This window comes from Tachyglossus aculeatus, chromosome 5, assembly GCF_015852505.1.
Source record: "Tachyglossus aculeatus isolate mTacAcu1 chromosome 5, mTacAcu1.pri, whole genome shotgun sequence".
Taxonomy (NCBI): domain Eukaryota; kingdom Metazoa; phylum Chordata; class Mammalia; order Monotremata; family Tachyglossidae; genus Tachyglossus; species Tachyglossus aculeatus.
In genome coordinates this window covers 33,478,029-33,496,971 of record NC_052070.1, presented here as the reverse complement: position 1 = coordinate 33,496,971, position 18,943 = coordinate 33,478,029, and the positions used below count along the sequence as shown (strand labels likewise).

Genomic DNA, 18,943 nt, shown 5'->3' with positions numbered 1-18,943 from the left:
AGACTTGGGCATGTTTGAAGGCAGAGGGGAAGGAACCAGTGGAGAGTGAGCGGTTGAAGATGGAAGTTAAGGAGGGGAGAAGGGACGGAGCGAGAGATTTCAAAAGATGAGAGGTAATGGGGTCAGAAGCACAGGTGGCTGGAGTAGCACTTGAGAGGAGGGAGGAGATCTCATCTGAAGATATGGCTGGGAAGGATGGGAGAGTAACGGAAAGGGTTGAGAGCAGTGGGGTTGGAGAAGGGAGAGGAGTGACTTTGGGGAGCTCAGACCTGATGGAGTTAATTTTACTAATGAAGTAGGAGGCCAGATTGTTGGGGGTGAGGGATGGAGGAGGGGAAGGAACAGGGGCCTGAGAAAGGAGTTAAATGTAAGGAAGAGCAGACGGGGATGATGGGCACGGGTGTCAATAAGTCACTACCATCCTTTCTGTCTTACAAGCCCGTGACCTGGGTGTCACCCTTAACTCCACTCTCTGATTCAGCCCACATATCCAATCCATCACCAAAACCTGTCGGTCTCACCTTCACAACATCACCAAGAACCACTCTTTCCTCTCCATCCAAACCTCTACCTTGTTAATAATGATGGTAATTTTTAAGCGCTTACTATGTGCAAAGCACTGTTCTGAGCGCTGGAGTACAATCATTCATCATATCCCGAATGGATTACTGCATCAGCATCCTTTCTGACCTCTCAACCTCCTGTCTCTCCCCACTTCAGTCTATATTTCACTCTGCTTCCCAGATTATCTTTCTATAGAAACGTTCCAGGCTTGTCAACCCACCTCATCAAAAATCTCCAGTGGCTGCCTATCAATCTTCAAATCAAGCAAAAACTCCTCATTATTGGCTTCAAAGCTCTCCATCACCTCACCCCCTCCTACCTCACCTCCCTTCTCTCCTTTTCCAGCCCACCCCACACCCTCCGCTCCTCTGCCGCTAACCTCCTCACTGTGCCTCATTCTCACCTGTCCCGCTGTCGACCCCTGGCCCACGTCCTCCCCCTGGCCTGGAATGCCCTCCCTCCACACATCTGCCAAACTAGCACACTTCCCCCCTTCAAAGCCCTACTGAAAGCTCACCTCCTCCAGGAAGCCTTCCCAGACTGAGCTCCCCTTTTCCTCTGCTCCTCCTCCCCTCTCCATCGCCCCTCCTCCTGCCCTCTGCTCTACCCCTCTCCCCACCCCACAGCACTTGTGTATATGTACATATTTATTATTTTATTATTCTATTTATTTTATTAATGATGTGTGTATATCTATAATTCCATTTATTTATACTGACACTATTGATGTCTGTCTACTTGTTTTGTTTTGTTGTCTGTCTCCCCCTTCTAGACTGTGAGCCCACTGTTGGGTAGGGACCATCTCTATATGTTGCCAACTTGTACTTCCCAAGCGCTTAGTACAGTGCTCTGCACACAGTAAGTGCTCAATAAATACAATAGAATGAATGAATGTACATATTTATTAATTTATTATTCTATTTATTTTATTAATGATGTATATATATCTATAATTCTATTTATTTATATTGACACTATTGATGTCTGTCTACTTGTTTTGTTTTGTTGTCTGTCTCCCCCTTCTAGACTGTGAGCCCGTTGTTGGGTAGGGATTGTCTCAGTTGCCGAATTGTACTTTCCAAGCACTTAGAACAGTGCTCTGCACACAGTAAGCACTCAGTAAATACAATTGAATGAATGAATGAATAAGTGCTTGGGTGGATACAAGCAAATAGTGTTGGACGCAGTCCCTGTCCCACATGGGGCTCCCAGTCCCAATCCCCATTTTACAGATGAGGTAACTGAGGCACAGAGAAGTGAAGTGACTTGCCCAAGGTAACACAGCAGAAAAGTGGCAGAGTCGGGAATAGAAACCCCAAACCTTCTGTCTCCCAGGCCCTTGCTCAGATATATCCCCATCGACAGATGAGGTAACAGAGGTTCAGAGAAATTACGTGACTTGAACCAGGTTCCACAGCAGGCAAATGGCAGAGTGGGGATTAGAACCCAGGCCTCCTCGCTCCCAGGCCCTTGCTCTTTCCACCAAGCCACACTGGAAGAGGCAGCAACACTATTTGTAGTCACCATAGTTAACAAGTACCATAATTATTATTATCTGTAGGCACCAGCTAGGGACAGAAAGGAAGAAGGGGAAGTGTTAACTATACAGAGCCAAGGATAAAAATGAAATGACCACAGACTTACCCTGAGTTACGACCACCCTTGATTCCACCACTTCAGGCTGCAATTGGTTTAGTTTGAAGTCTCACCTCCTGGTTTTACCATTTCCTCACAGTTCATTTCAATTAACATTAGCTTAGGCCTCAACCCCTGCCCAGCTGTGTCAGTAAATTCTTCCTGGCCCCCTCCCCATCTGGGCTGAGATTAAAAAGAGAAGCAGCCTGGCCTATTGGTTAGAGCAGGGGCCTGGGAGCTAAAAGGTTATAGGCTCTAATTCCGGCTTCACCACGAGCTTGCTCTATGACTTTGGGCAGGTCACTTAACTTCTCCGTGCTGCGGTTCCCTCCTCTGTAAGATGGGGACTAAGACTGTGAGCTCTATGTGGTACCAGGGACTTTGTCCAACCCAATTATCTCGTATCTACCACAGCGCTTAGAATAGTGCCTGGAACATAGTAGGTGCTTAACAAATACCATCATTATTATTATTAAGAAATTCACAATGAATGGATCTTGCAGGAGGTTCTGCTTGTGTCTCATTTTTGAAAGATCCCCGAGCACTTAATCGAAGACGTTGTTGAACTGGAGCGGTGATTTAATTTAGAATTCATTGCAGATATCATTCAATAATTCAATAGCATTTATTAAGCACAGTGAGTGTGCAGAGTATTGCAATAAGTGCTTGGGAGAGTACAGTACAACAGAATTGGTAGACACATTCTCTGCCCACAGTGAGCTCTAGGAATGTAAGCTCCCCTCAAGACTAAGCTCATTGTGGGCAGGGAATATGTCTACCATCTCTGATATAATAATAATAATAATTATGGCATTTATTAAGCACTTACTATGTGCAAAGCACTGTTCTAAGCGCTGGGGAGGTTACAAGGTAATCAGGCTCACAGTCTTAATACCCATTTTCCAGATGAGATACCTGAGGCCCAGAGAAGTTAAGTGACTTGCCCAAAGTCACACAGCTGACAATTGGCAGAGCTGGGATTTGAACCCATGACCTCTGATTCTAAAGCCCGTGCTCTTTCCACTGAGCCACACTGCTTCTCTAATGTATTATATTCTCCTTAGTACAGTGCTCTGCACACAGTAAGTGCTCAATAAATACCACTGATGATGATAATTGGTGAATGAGCTATGAATGAGTTAAATGCATTCCATTCAGAGGAATCATCGTCCAAGGAGAAATTCATCAAACTTCAGCAATCTAATGCACCACCAAAAGTTACCAAAACAGATGAAAAACCAACCCAACAATCAATCAGTGGTCTCTCTGCCACCCACTGAGATCTTCCATCAGTTTTCATGAAAACATACAAATTGATACGTTTCTTTGAAGAAGAACCTAATGGAGAGAGGTGTTCAGAATACGCATAGATGCTCAGATGGAGTTATTTTGCTTTAAGGAGCTTTAAGATAAATTTTGGACAAATTCTTCACGAATTTTGAAAAAATACTATCACAGTCAGCCAAACAATAATAGCTGTAGTGTTTGTTAAGTGCTTCCTATGTGCCAAGCACTGTACTAAGTGCTGGGGTCGAAACAAGATAATTTGGTTGGACACAGTTCCTGTCCTACATGGAGATTACAATCTAAGTAGGATAATAACAATAATGATGGCATTTATTAAGCACTTACTATGTGCAAAGCACTGTTCTAAGCTCTGGGGAGGTTACAAGGTGATCAGGTTGTCCCACAGGGAGACTCACAGTCTTAATCCCATTTTACAGATGAGGTAACTGAGGCACAGAGAAGTTAAGTGACTTGCCCAAAGTCACACAGCTGAGAATTGGCAGAGCCAGGATTTGAACCCATGACTTCTGACTCCAAAGCCCATAGTCTTTCCACTGAGCCACGCTGCTTCTCTTAGAGTATGTTGAATATTGAATCTCCATTTTACAGATGAAGAAACTGAGGCAAGTGGCTTGCCCAAAATCATGAAGCAGGCAAGTGGCAGAGTCAGGATTAGAACCCAGATCCTCTAACTCTCAGGCCCTTTCCACTAGGCCATGCTGCTTCTCAAATAGATTATGAGCCCCTATGAGGGACAAGATCTATATTTAATTCCCACTTTTGTACTCTGCACACAGTAAGCGCTCAATAAATACGACTGAATGAATGAATGAATGAGTACTCTTTCCCAGCACTTAGTGTAGTGTTCTGCCCATAGTTAGCACTTAATAATTACAATTACTACTACTGCTACTCCTCCTACAACCTTCTAAAAAGACTTGGTCATATTGCAATTCCTCATCTATTTGTTATTGTGATGTTATGCTTTTGAATCACTTTAATAAAAATTAAGCAATAGCTATACCAATGTTGAGCTCGCTTAGTACAGTGCCTGGCACATAAAATTATAATAATAATAATAATGGCATTTATTAAGTGTGTACTATGTGCACAGCACTGTTCTAAGCGCTGGGGAGGTTACAAGGTGATCAGGTTGTCCCATGGGGGGCTCACAGTCTTAATCCCCATTTTACAGCCGAGGTAACTGAGGCCCAGAGAATAAATAAATGAAAAAAATAAATTTTGGTATTTGTTAAGCGCTTACTATGTGCAAAGCACTGTTCTAAGCACTGGGGAGGATATATGGTGATCAGGTTGTCCCATGTGGGGTTCACAATATTAATCCCCATTTTCCAGATGAGGTGACTGAGGCCCAGAGAAGTTAAGCCCAAAGTCACACAGCTGACAATTGGCAGAGCTGGGATTTGAACCCATGACCTCTGACTCCAAAGCCTGTGCTCTTTTCCACTGAGCCACACTGCTTCTCATAGTAAGCGCTTAAATACCATTATTATTATTGTTGTTATTATTATTATTATTATCATCTATCTGGCACTAGAAGGAATTTGACAGTACTTTTCCAGATTGTTGTATATAATCTATAAGTCTATGGAAAATTTGTACACCACAGTGCAAACATTCATGATTCAACCGTATTGTCAAGGATATATCTCAGTTATAATATGGAGTTCTGCTGTACAGTGGCTACCCGTGGGTGTTCTGGGCATTCATTCATTCTTTCAATTGTATTTGCTGAGTGCTTACTGTGTGCAGAGCACTGTACTAAGCGCTTGGGAAGTACAAGTCGGAGTCATACCATCCGCGCCTCCTGGATGGGAAAGCTGGATACCAACACTTATGACTGCTTTCTAAGGTGGAGGACTTAGGGAAGATGTTAGGGGACCCCAAATTAAGCTTCTGAAGAAAAGTCTGGGAGAAGTCTGTTAGCTTGGAGATCTCCCCGGCTCAAGTCCATGAGGGAAGAGTGCCTAATGGAAAGAGCACAGGCCTGGGTGTCAGAGGACCTGGATTCTATTCCTGGCTCCATCACTTGTGAGCTTTGTGATGTTGGCAAGTCACTTAGCTTCTCTGTGCTGCAGTTACCTCACCTGTAAAATGGAAATTAAATCCTTCTCCCTCTAACTTAGTCCGTGAGCCCTGCATAGGACAAGGGACTGTGTCCAAACTGATTGTCCCGCATCTACCCCAGCACTTAGGAAAATGTTTGACATTTAGTAAGTGTTTAACAAATACCATAAAAACAAAAAACAACAACAAGCAAACAAACAAAAAGAGTGACGCAGCCCAGGGCTCTCTCTGTGTTCTTCCTTCTGACAGAAGCAGCCTGGCGTAGTGAATAGAGCAGGCGCCTCGGAGTCAGAAAGTCGTGGGTTCCAATTCTGGCTCTGCCACTTGCCTGTTGTGTGACCTTGGGAAAGTCACTTCATTTCTCTGGCCTCAGTTACCTCATCTGTAAAATGGGGATTGAGACTCTAAGCCCTACTTGGGACAAGGACTGTGTCCAACCCAATTGGCTTGTACCCACTCCAGCGCATAGTACAGTGCCTGGCACATAGTAATAATAATAATAATAATGATGATGATGGCATTTATTAAGTGCTTACTATGTGCAAAGCACTGTTTTAAGCACTGGGTAAGCACTGAATAAATACCATTACTATTATTATTCCTCAATCTGTGGCCTGTCCCTTCAATCCAGCTCAGGCAAATTGTAGAAATATCATCTCTGCCTCCCCACACCCAAGCATATTATAGCTGCATGAGAGAGGAGGAGGGTGGAAGGAGTGGAGCTTTCTATCTGTAGATTGGGAATGAGCCCTTCTTTTTCCCACAGCATGGTTTAGGGGATAGAGCACGGGCCTGGGAGTAAGGAGGACCTGGGTTCTAATTTTGGCTCTGTGCATGACCTTGGGCAAGTCACTTAATTTCTTTGGGCCTCAGTTACCTCATCTGTAAAATGGGGATTGAGACTCTGAGCCCTACTTGGGACAAGGACTGTGTCCAACCCAATTGGCTTGTACCCACTCCAGCGCATAGTACAGTGCCTGGCATATGGTAATAATAATAATAATAATAATGATGATGACATTTATTAAGCACTTACTATGTGCAAAGCACTGTTTTAAGCACTGGGTAAGCACTGAATAAATACCATTACTATTATTATTCCTCAATCTGTGGCCTGTCCCTTCAATCAAGCTCAGGCAAATTGTAGAAATATCATCTCTGCCTCCCCAAACCCAAGCACATTATAGCTGCATGAGAGAGGAGGAGGGTGGAAGGAGTGGAGCTTTCTATCTGTAAACTGGGAATGAGCCCTTCTTTTTCTCACAGCATGGCTTAGGGGATAGAGCACGGGCCTGGGAGTAAGGAGGACCTGGGTTCTAATCTTGGCTCTGTGCATGACCTTGGGCAAGTCACTTAATTTCTTTGGGCCTCAGTTACCTCATATGTAAAATGGGGATTAAATAATAATGATGGCATTCATTAAGTGCTTACTTTGTGCAAAGCACTGTTCTAAGCGCTGGGGGGGCTACAAGGTGATCAGGTTGTCCCACTTGGGGCTCACAGTCTTAATCCCCATTTTACAGATGAGGGAACTGAGGCACAGAGAAGTTAAGTGGCTTGCCCAAGGTCACACAGCTGACAAGTGGTGGAGCTGGGATTCGAACCCATGACCTCTAACTCCCAAGCCCTCGCTCTTTCCACTGAGCCATGCTGCTTCCCCCAAGAGTGTGATTAAGAGTGTGAGCCTCATGTGGGACAGAGACTGTTCAAACTGATTAACTTGTATCTACTCCTTAAAACAGTGCTTGGCACATAGTAAGTGCTTAACAAGTACCATAATAATAATTATTATTGTTACCTTACTGGCATAATAATAATAATGGTGGTTTTTGTTCAGTGCTCGACCATGTGTCTCCCACCCCAAAACTGGCCTCTGGTTACACCCCCCCCCCACCTCCTCTCCCCTAGTTTCCATCTCTCACTTTCCACTGGAAACTTCCCCTGAAACTTCTCTCCGGGATGAGAAGGAGGTTAGGCTGGGATGGCCCTCAGTGCGGCTGGGAGGTCCTGGGGGACAGGGCCGCCTGGGTCCTGGTCTGGTCCAATCTCAGCCATCTCTCCAACTTGTACTTCCCAAGCGCTTAGTACAGTGCTCTGCACACAGTAAGCACTCAATAAATACGATTGATTGATTGATTGATTGATTCAGCGGGCCTTGCTCAATTCTTCTATCGGCATCTGTTCTCCTGGTGTCTGCTTCCCCCTGCAGGCATGACAAGTGATGAAGAGACAAAGAAGGAGAAAAGGACAGAGACAGAGAAAGAGCCAGAGTCGGGTGCTTGCTGAGTAATTCAGCCTAAATTTGAGTCTGGATTCTTGGAATGGAGAAGAGAGAACAAGAGAAGGAAGGAAGAGAAAGGGGGTGATTTCAGCAGTCTCCTTTGGGCCTCCCAGCCAGACTGCCTCTATCGCCGCCCCTATTCCTATTCTGCTGCTGCTACACCTCTCAAACTAGGCCCTCACCCAGGAAGGAAATGATGTGGATAACTCCTGGAATGGATAACTGCTGGGTCAGTTATCCCTACTAACTAGGGTCAGTGTAAGAAAGTCAGTCGTATTTATTTTGTGCTTACTGTGTGCAGAGTATTTTACTAAAGTCTTGGGAGAGGACAATACAGCAATATAACGGACACCTCCCCTGCCCAAAACGAGCTTACAGTCTGGAGAGACTGTAAGCACTCTGCTTTAGGCACACCAGCCCTTGCAGGCATGGGGGCAGTTTCATTTCACAGGGTTTGTGGGTAACGTGTTCCCACCCCAGGAGTTACAAGGAGCGACACCCCTGCCCCAGCCAGGGAAAGTTTTCTGTCCTCTGTGGGGAGGCAAACATCACAGTGGCAGAGGACGAGAGCAGGCTAGAGAGTCCAGAGCTGAAGACTCATTCTGAATCTTCTACTGTTTTACCAGGTCTCTCCCATTCGCCCCGTCCACACAGAGCTTTCACACATCCACACAGGCACATACACGTTACAGCTTACATTTGCACACACTTATTCAGGCACACATTCATACCCACCCAGGAAGAGATGGGCTAAGGAGAAGGGGGTCTCTCTAGGGTGGGTGGTCCTTCCTCAGCCATCCTAGGGTCTGCAGAGTGCTCATATCAAAGCCGAGGGCTAGAGAATGCTCGGCTCTTCCTTGGGCATCAGGTGGGTGTGGACAGTAGGACACCATGACAGGCAGCTGGGCATCCTTCCTCGTGGTCCCATGATGACAGGAATCCAGGCTCAACTCTGACCTTCCTGGGGTGCTTTTTTCTATGATATTTGTTAAGTGCTTTTTATGTGTCAGGTACTGTATACTTAAGCACAGGGAGATATACAAGCTAATCAGGTTGAACACAGACCATGTCCCACATGGCACTCGTAATCTTAATTCCCATTTTATAGACTTGGTAAATGAGATGCAGAGAAATGAAGTGACTTTCCCAAGATCGCACAGCAAAGTGGCCTAGTGAGAACTAGGGTGGACTACTGGTTAAAGCATGGGACTGGGAGTCAGAAGGACCTGGGTTCTAATGCCAACTCTGTCATTTGTCGGCTGTGTGACCATAAGCAAGTCACTTCACTTCTCTGGGCCTCATTTATGTCATCTGTAAAGTGGGGATTAAGACTGTGAGCCCCACGTGGGACTGTCTCTAACCTGATTACCTTGTATCTATGCCAGCTTAGAACAGTGCCTGGCACATAGTGAGCGATTAACAAATACCATAAAAAAAGTGGAGGAATTGGAATTAGAACTCAGGTCCTCCTTACTACCAGGTCTGTGATCTATTTATTTGGCCATGCTGCTTCCTGTAACTTTTTCCCGTCGAGTTTTCATAGCGTTGACAGGGCGAGTCTGCCCCTGGCCCAGGAATCTATTTCTAGCTCCAGGCCTGGGAAGTCCATTCCGGTCACTGTCTCTGAAGTGACTTGAAACAGAGCCTTCATCTGAAACTGAGGGTTTCTGGGCCTCAGGAAGGCATGCAATGCAGGCCAGAGAGCAACATAATCATGCAAGCCACAGGGGCACTCGTATTTAACAAGGATTTGCTGTGGCTATTAGTGGAAGGACCACAAGGCTGAGAGTCCTATTCCCTTCTTCTTCTAATCCCTTCTGTGTCGCCCTAACTTGCTCCCTTTATTCAATCCCCTCCCAACCCCAACACACTTATGTACATATCTGTAATTTATTTATTCATATTAATGCCTGTCTCCCCCTCTAAACTGCAGCCTCATTGTGGGCAGGGAATGTGACTGTTTATAGTTATATTGTGCTCTCCCAAGTACTTAGTACAGTGCTCTGCACACAGTAAGTGCTCAATAAATATGATGAAATGACTGCATGAATGAATGAATGGAGTCAGGAGATCCAGAATAGAGCCCCAGCTGACCTGCTGACCTTGGGCTTTTTTGTGCCTCATTTTCCTCATCTCTAAAATAAAAATAATATTACCTGCCTCTCCCTATCCCACAGGGATGTTGTGAGGATAAAATGAGATGGTGAAGACACACTGGAAAATACAAGCACGCTATGAAAACCAAAGGATTGTTATTATTAATGGAAAGGTGAGAGACAATGTCACACCACTGGGGACAGAGAGGAGCTTGATGAGTGGGAGACGCTTTGATTTCCATGAAGATTTATTTACTGAAGCCAACAGGTGCTGGGCCTGTGCAGAACCCCGGAAACCCCCTGGCCCAGCCCAGGGACACCACCGCCTACCCCCACCCACTAGGGACCCGGAGGATGGGACCCGGGAGACAAGTTCAGACTGGGAGTCTGGGTGAGGGAGAGTGTCAAGGCAGAGGGCTAGGCCTCTGTCAGAACAGAGAAGAGCGGCACAAAAAGGTAGAGGGATGGGGATGGGAATGGGTGGGGATGCAGGCTGGTTCTGGACCCCTGAGAGTGCACTGGGAAATCATCCCTGGGAGGCAAACTTCCCTCCATGCTGCTCTGGAGCACGAGAAAATAACAAAATCACCCTCCTGCCTGATCCCTCCCCATCTCCTTTCCCAGCTCTTCCACATTCCCTTCTGCTCTCTTCTCCTGTTGGGGATTGGTAAAGCAAAGCAAATCAGACAAAGGCTGGATTGCCCAGGAGGGAGCCCTGGGCAGAGAAGAGAGGCTGGTCTGACCCTAGGGCTGGGCAGGGCCTCTCCCTAGGGCTTTCTGCAGCACAGCTGGGGGCTGGGAGCTGGGGCCTATGGGGTCTAGCCAGGAAAAAGCTAGGCCTGGGGCTCGCTCTGCAGAGCCCAAACCCCGGGCCAGGCTCAGGCACTGTTGGCAGAGGGGCACTTGTCTAATTCTACCATTCATTCACTCATTCAATCGTATTTATTGAGCGCTTACTGTGTGCAGAGCACTGTACTAAGCGCTTGGGAAGTACAAGTTGGCAACATATAGAGACGGTCCCTACCCAACAACAGGCTCACACCATAGCAGATCCAGACTGACTTTGGAGGGAACAGCAGGCTCGTGCCAGGTTCCTTGGGGGCATCTTAAGGGCATGTAGGGCCAGCCTTCCCCCACCACACCCCAGAAAGGCCACTTCCATTCAGTGGTGCTGCCACCTGGACAGGCCGGGCTCGGACTGGGCAGGGACAACACGGGGAGGTGGTCCTGCCCGGCCGGAGCGGATCCAGGCCTACATATCGGGGAAGAGCAGGAAGCCAGAGAAGATGCTGTCGGCCCCTTCGAGCCCCACGAGGGAGTTTTTGTCCGTGGCTTCCAGCCACACGGACTCGCCCTCTTCCAGCTTGAGCACCACGCTGCCTGTGGTGACCTGGTAGGTGTTGTACACGAAGTCGCAGAAAGTGACCACCTTCTCGCCTTTTCCACGGCCCTTCCGCAGGTTGACGCAGAGCAGGCCCCGCGAGGTGGCATGGTAGGTGAAGTAGTAGAGGCCAGACACCTCGCAGGTGAACTTGCCATTGCGGGACTCGTAGTGCTCGTTCACGTTGGTGATGACCCGGTCGAAGCGGATGGACTGGTCTCGCCGCAAAGGAGTGTTGATGGTCCGGGCCGCAGAGAAGGCCGACTTCATGGAGGTCTTGTAATTGCCAGACTCTCCCTTGGGGCCACGGGGGCCGGGGGGTCCCAAGCTGCCTTTGGACCCCATGGGGCCCTTAGGGCCAACCTTCCCCGGATAGCCAGGGTTCCCAGGGGCCCCCTTCTCCCCCATGTCTCCTCGGAAGCTCAACTCTCCGGAAAGGCCTGGAGATGAGAGAAAAGAAGAAGATCGATGAGGCTAGGGTGTGTGGGGGACCTCTTCCCACTCGCCAGGGGTGAGAAGGGAGATCCACTGGACCCCTAGGGCAAAATGAGCCAGGGTCGTAGGGGGAGCCGGGTTCCATGGGGCCGTCAGCCGGCCGGGGAGACTCAGGACACAGAGGGGCCCAGACCAGCTGCTGGGAGCGTGAGATTCCTTACTCCTTCCAGAGAAGCTGGAGAGGACGTCAGCCCTCTGGGCTGAAAGTCACGCCCCTGAGGTCAGGTAGTAAATATCCCTGCCCCTGAACAGGTTCTACCTAAAGCAGGCTAAATCGTAAATTGAGGAGCCGCATGGCCCGATAGAAAGAGTGCAGGACTGGGATTGGGCGCCCTGGGTTCTAATCCCACCTCTGCCGCTTGGGTGTCCTTGGACCCTTGGGTTTAATTTCTCTAGGCCTCAGTTTCCTCATCTGTCAAATGGTGATTAAATATCTGTTTTTCCTCTCCCTGAGACTGCAAACCCTGTGTGGGACAGGGATCGTGTCTGATCTGCTTATATTGTCTCTTCCCTATGTGAAGCAGCGTTGCTCAATGGAAAGAGCACGGGCTTGGGAGTCAGAGGTCATGGGTTCAACTCCCAGCTCTGCCAATTGTCAGCTTAGTGACTTTGGGCAAGTCACTTCACTTCTCTGTGCCTCAGTTCCCTCATCTGTAAAATGAGGATGAAGATTGTGAGCCCCATAAGGGACAATCTGATCAATCAATCAATCAATCGTATTTATTGAGCGCTTACTATGTGCAGAGCACTGTACTAAGCGCTTGGGAAGTACAAATTGGCATCACATAGAGACAGTCCCTACCCAACAGTGGGCTCACAGTCTAAAAGGGGGAGACAGAGAACAGAACCAAACATACCAACAAAATAAAATAAGTAGGATAGAAATGTACAAGTAAAATAAATAAATAAATAAATAAATAGAGTAATAAATATGTACAACCATATATACATATATACAGGTGCTGTGGGGAAGGGAAGGAGGTAAGACGGGGGGATGGAGAGGGGGAGAGGAAAGAAGGAGCTCAGTCTGGGAAGGCCTCCTGGAGGAGGTGAGCTCTCAGCAGGGCCTTGAAGGGAGGAAGAGAGGTAGCTTGGCGGATGGGCAGAGGGAGGGCATTCCAGGCCCGGGGGATGACGTGGGCCGGGGGTCGATGGCGGGACAGGCGAGAGCGAGGTACAGTGAGGAGATTAGTGGTGGAGGAGCGGAGGGTGCGGGCTGGGCAGTAGAAGGAGAGAAGGGAGGTGAGGTAGGAGGGGGCGAGGTGATGGACAGCCTTGAAGCCCAGGGTGAGGAGTTTCTGCCTGATGCGCAGATTGATCGGTAGCCATTGGAGGTTTTTGAGGAGGGGAGTAATATGTCCAGAGCGTTTCTGGACAAAGATAATCCGGGCAGCAGCATGAAGTATGGATTGAAGTGGAGAGAGACACGAGGATGGGAGATCAGAGAGAAGGCTAGTGCAGTAGTCCAGACGGGATAGGATGAGAGCTTGAATGAGCAGGGTAGCAGTTTGGATGGAGAGGAAAGGGCGGATCTTGGCAATGTTGCGGAGCTGAGACCGGCAGGTTTTGGTGACGGCTTGGATGTGAGGGGTGAATGAGAGAGCAGAGTCGAGGATGACACCAAGGTTGCGGGCTTGTGAGACGGGAAGGATGGTAGTGCCGTCAACAGAGATGGGAAAGTCAGGGATAGGACAAGGTTTGGGAGGGAAGACAAGGAGCTCAGTCTTCGACATGTTGAGCTTTAGGTGGTGGGCGGACATCCAGATGGAGATGTCCTGAAGGCAGGAGGAGATGCGAGCCTGGAGGGAGGGGGAGAGAGCAGGGGCAGAGATGTAGATCTGGGTGTCATCAGCGTAGAGATGATAGTTGAAGCCGTGGGAGCGAATGAGGTCACCAAGGGAGTGAGTGTATATTGAGAACAGAAGGGGACCAAGCACTGAACCTTGGGGAACCCCCACTGTAAGAGGATGGGAGGGGGAGGAGGAGCCTGCAAAAGAGACTGAGAAAGAACGACCGGAGAGATAAGAGGAGAACCAGGAGAGGACGGATGACCTGATGAGGATCTGATGACCTTTGTATCCCCCCAGCACTTAGAACAGTGCTTTGCACATGGTAAGCACTTAACAAATGCCATCATTATTATTACCCCAGTGCTTAGTGGGTGGTAAGCACTCAACAAATACGACTATTATTCAATTTTCAGGGAAGGAGACTGCACATCCTTTCTTCTAAGCTATTCCTGTGACTCTAATCCCCCCTTGCCAGGAGAGTTTTTGTTCTATCCTAAATCCCTCATGCTAAAGCACTCTCAGTAGCTTCCACCTTGCTTGGGCCTCTGTGGAGATAGGAAACAGCTGTTGGCTGTGTCCCAGTTTTCCCCTCTCCACTCCCCCCACCCCCCGGGGTACTTGTCCAGGAGGCAGTTAATTGAGTCATCATCCAGCAGGCTCCCAGCTAATTCTGTCTAGTCCCCGCCACCCCCGGGGGGCCAGCCAGCTCAGATGATGAGCCAGAATCCACCAGCCCAGCACGGGGATAGTAGCTGCAGCCTCATCCCCCAGGAGGTGTCGGGAGGGGAAGGGATGGGGAATAGGGTGTCCTGGGGCTTGGGCGGGGGGCTCTGGCAGGCTGTGTCCCTTTTGGGTACACACAGGAGCTGGGTTCTGGTGGGTGGGTTGTTGGGGCCGGTTGATTCCCACAGCTGCTGAGCCCTGAGGTTGGTAGCAGGGTGACCTAGTAGATATTGCAAACAAAGTCACAGAAAGTGACCACCTTCTTGTCCCTGACACAGCCCTTGGGCAGGCTGATGAGGGGGCAGACAGGGCAAGACAGTTACTTTCTCAAGGGGTTCGAGTGACTCTTTACACAACGAAGCAGCCGAGTCGTGCACCCACAGAGGACATGGGCATTCATAGGCTGTGTGCGTGTGGGCATGTAAACTATGTGCTCCTTTTGGGCAGGGATTGTCACTCTTTATTGTTGTATCGTACTTTCCCAAGCACTTAGTACGGTGCTCTGCACACCGTCAGTGCTTAATAATGTTTGATGTCTGTCTCCTCCCTTCTAATTGTGAGCCTGTTGTAGATAGGGATTGTCAGTCTTTATCATTGTATTGTACTTTCCCAAGTGCTTAGTACAGTGCTGTGCACACAGTCAGTGCTTAATACTGTTTTGATTTCTGTCTTCTCCCTTCTAGACTGTGAGCCTATTGTGGGCAGGGATTGTCTCTGTTCCTGAATTGTACTTTCCAAGCACTTAGTACAGTGCTCTGCAAACAGTAAGCGCTCAATAAATGCTATTGAATGAATGAATGAAATACGATTGAATAAATGAATGAATGTGTACAGGCATGCATGTGTTGGGGGACATGTGTGTGTGTGTGTGTGTGTGTGTGTGTGTGCGCGCGCACACTTATGCACTCCTTCTTGTCTCTGTCCAGGACTCCCAGCAGGTCCCTCTCACTGCTGTGAGTCATAAGAGAAGCAGCATGGCTCAGTGGAAAGAGCACGGGCTTTGGAGTCAGAGGTCATGGGTTCAAATCCTGGCCCCACCAATTGTCAGCTATGTGACTTTGGGCAAGTCACTTAACTTCTCTGTGCCTCAGTGACCTCATCTGTAAAATGGGGATTAAGACTGAGCCCCCTGTGGGACAACCTGATCAGCTTGTAACCTCCCCAGCGCTTAGAACAGTGCTTTGCACATAGAAAGCTCTTAATAAATGCCATCATTATTATAAGATGGGAAGAGCCAGGGGGTGTGGTGACTGCACCTGCTACATTTGGAGCCAGAAAACTCGGGGGGGCAGCCCTGGATAGGTGAAGCAGGGAGACAGGGGTCTGCACCAGGAGGTTGGTGGAGCTGGGATCTTACCTTTCTCTCCCTTTGGCCCATTGGCACCGTCTTTCCCATTAGGGCCAGGCCTTCCGGGGATGCCTGGGGTGCCAGGCAGAGCAGGTTGCCCATTGCAGCTACTTTGTACTGGGGGCACTCCAGCTAGGCCAAACAGCAGCAGAAGTGGCAGCAACGATGACCAGAAGAGCCATGGCATCTTCAACCCCCTTGTCCCTGCTGCGTCCTGCAGAGGAAAGGGGAGAGGAGGGAATCCTGGGACAGGAGGGGAGGGAAGGGAAGGGGAAGTGGGGAGGATGGGGTGGTGGGGTAAGGGGAAGGGAGAAGGGGAAGGGAGAAGGGGAGGGGAGAAGAGGAGGAGAAAGGAGAGGAGGAGAGAGGAGAGGAGGCAAAGTCCCCCTTAAGTACCATGGCTGCTGGCTCCAGGAACAAGCAAATGCCCTCAGCCTACTGAGCCAGAAACAAGCATCAGGCTGGCCCCTCCAGCCTGGGTCATCGTCAGCTTGAGCAGGTTGGTCTGGGACAAAGACTGTGTCCCACCTGATTATCTACTCCTTAGTAGAGTGCATTGCTTATAGTAAACCCTTAACAAATACCATAATCACTGTTACTATTAAATCCTTCAAAACCCTACTGAGAACTCACCTCCTCCAGGAGGCCTTCCCAGACTGAGTCCCCTCCTTCCTCTCCCCCTCCTCCCCATCCCCATCCCCCCCGCCTTACCTCCTTCCCCTCCCCACAGCACCTGTATATGTCTATATGTGTTTGTACGTATTGAATGAATTTATTACTCTATTTATTTAAATAAAATAAATTTATTTTATTTGGTTTATATGTTTTGTTTTGTTGTCTGTCACCCCCTTATAGATTGTGAGCCTGCTGTTGGGTAGGGACCATCTCTATATGTTGCCAACTTGTACTTCCCAAGCGCTTAGTACAGTGCTCTGCACACAATAAGCGCTTAATAAATATGATTGAATGAATGAATGAAATCCTGGGAGAACCCAGGACTGCGAGCCTGGCTGAAGCCCAACTTTTCATGCCCCCTGCGAGAGCTGAGGACCCTGGGAGACCCTCACACCTGGAGGAGAGACACTTTCCAAACCCAACAGGGACAGAGGCCCTACTATAGTAGAGTCTGGGCCAGCTCTGGAACAGGACAAGGGCAACTTGATGATGACGGTATTTGTCAAGCGCTTACTATGTGCCGAGTACTGTTCTAAGCTCTGGAGGAGATACAAGTTTATCAGGTTGTCACAGTCTTAATCCCCATTTTGCAGATGAGGTAACTGAGGCACAGAGAAGTTAAGTGACTTGCCCAAAGTCACACAGCTGACAAGTGGCAAGAGTCAGGATTAGAACGCATGACCTCTGACTCCCAAGCCCGGGCTCTTTCCACTAAACCATGCTACTTCTCAGGGGCTTTAGTGGTGGAAGCTGTGGGCAACTAGTGCACTTCCCCCTACCCCCACCCCCAATTAACCAGAGCCTCATTGTCCCAGTTAAAGCCCTCACAGAAGTGGGCTGCCCCAGGCCTGGTCAGGGGTAGGACCTCTAAGTGGTTACCTCTCTCCCACCCTGACCCTTCCATCCTGACTCTCCTGCCTTGACTCTCTGGCTCTTCTCTCTCTTCCCCTCATTCTCCTGCCCTGATTCTGGTCCCACTTTCTGCAGCCTCTGACTCACCCAAGCTACCCCTAACCCAGCCTGCTCCTGGTACCTTCTCCAGGAGTCTCAAGGCCCAGGCGGAGGGTGCTGACTGACGGGGCAGTTGTGGGGACAGACAGAAGGTTGGGAGTCAGTCCCAGGCCGCCCCAACTCTCCCAATCAATCAATCATATTTATTGAGTGCTTACTGTGTGCAGAGCACTGTACTAAGTGCTTGGGAAGTACAAGTTGGCAACATATAGAGACAGTCCCTACCCAACAGTGGGCTCACAGTCTAGAAGGGGGAGACAGAGAACAAAACCAAACATATTAACAAAATAAAATAAATAGAATAGATATGTACGAGTAAAATAAATAAATATATAAATAGAGTAATAAATATGTACAAACATATATACATATATACAGGTGCTGCGGGGAAGGGAAGGGGGTAAGACGGGGGTGGATGAAGAAGGGGATGAGGGGGAGAGGAAGGAGGGGGCTCCCACTTCCATTGTTGCCTGATTCAGGGCAATGTCTCCCTTGGACCCATTTTCTTAAATTGGAAAATGTGGGTGACTGCATCCCTTGTTGTCCCCTGCCTCCCCAAGCCCACAGGAGATGGTGGCCGCAACAGCGCTTTGGGCAATTCATTGTGCCATAGAAATTGGAGGAATGATTGATCAGGGATTTTTGCATTTTCTAGGCTCAGGTAGTTTCTGCCCCAATCTCTACCAGAGACCAGATCTCCTCCAGACCAAGACCCTCCCTGAAGATGACAGACACTCACAGGACCACAGGTTTCCAGAGAGGGTCAAAGGGGAAGCGGGAGGGGAGCCTCCAGGTGCTCCCAGGCTGGGATCTCTGCTTCCTCACAGAACCTGGAGCTGGTCCTTACCTGGGTGAGCGGGCGGGCAGGTGAGGGGTCTCCTGCAGAGCAGTCGGGCCGGAGTGGGGGAGGAGACAGCTTCACGTTCTGAACCCCGACGGGGGAAGTTCCATCTGCAGAAGGGGAACCCAGTTTCTCCCGGAAAGAGCTGTAGCCCAGCCCTCTCTAATTCTGCCTGGTTCCTGTTGGCCCAGTCAGTTTCAGATCCCGTTCCTCTAGCTGGCTTTGAATTTTTCTGTCAGCTCAGCAGTTCAGCTCTGGGGCGGGCCCCCAACCCGTCAACTTCCCGGCTGCTGAGGCCCCTCCAGGACCAACACCACCCCCTGAACTCTTGTTCTCAGGCAGCCTGGGGGTGATGGGAGAAGGCTTCCTCTTGCTCTTCAATACACCAACTTCTCTTGGCTCAAAGCCCCTGGGCCCCCTATCCTTTCCTGGGGTGCCCTTCCACCCTATCTTCCTCCAGCATCTGGGGGTGGGCTTACCTGCCCTAGACTCACGAAGCCTCGATTCTCCTGGAAGTCAGGCTTCTGTCTTTGTCCAGCCTCAGGGGACTCTGACTCCCTTGCCCGAGGCAACCTTCCGGCTCCCACCCTTCAAACCACTCCCTTCCCCTTTTGATGGAGACTCAAAGTCTAGGCAGCTTTCCCCAGTGAACCCCCTTTGTCCCATTAATCAATCAATCAACCAATCAATCATATTATTGAGCTCTCACTGCATGCAGAACACTGTGC

General features: G+C 49.0%; 1 protein-coding gene across 2 annotated transcripts; it reads right to left on the bottom strand.

Moving 5' to 3' along the window:
- Nucleotides 1-10,181: 10,181 nt before the first annotated feature.
- C1QB (complement C1q B chain) lies at nt 10,182-18,344 on the bottom strand. Of its 2 annotated transcripts, none has more exons than XM_038746641.1 (3): nt 18,222-18,344; nt 15,698-15,902; nt 10,182-11,772 (listed from the first exon to the last, which is right to left on the bottom strand). In XM_038746641.1, the coding sequence occupies exons 2-3, from the start codon at nt 15,873-15,875 to the stop codon at nt 11,204-11,206; spliced, it is 747 nt and encodes a 248-aa protein (XP_038602569.1). In that variant the 5' UTR covers nt 15,876-15,902; nt 18,222-18,344; the 3' UTR covers nt 10,182-11,203. The 2 variants fall into 2 exon arrangements, with proteins under 2 accessions (XP_038602569.1, XP_038602568.1); XM_038746640.1 differs by having other exon boundaries at nt 15,698-15,931; nt 18,222-18,343.
- Between the last annotated feature and the right edge of the window lie 599 nt (nt 18,345-18,943).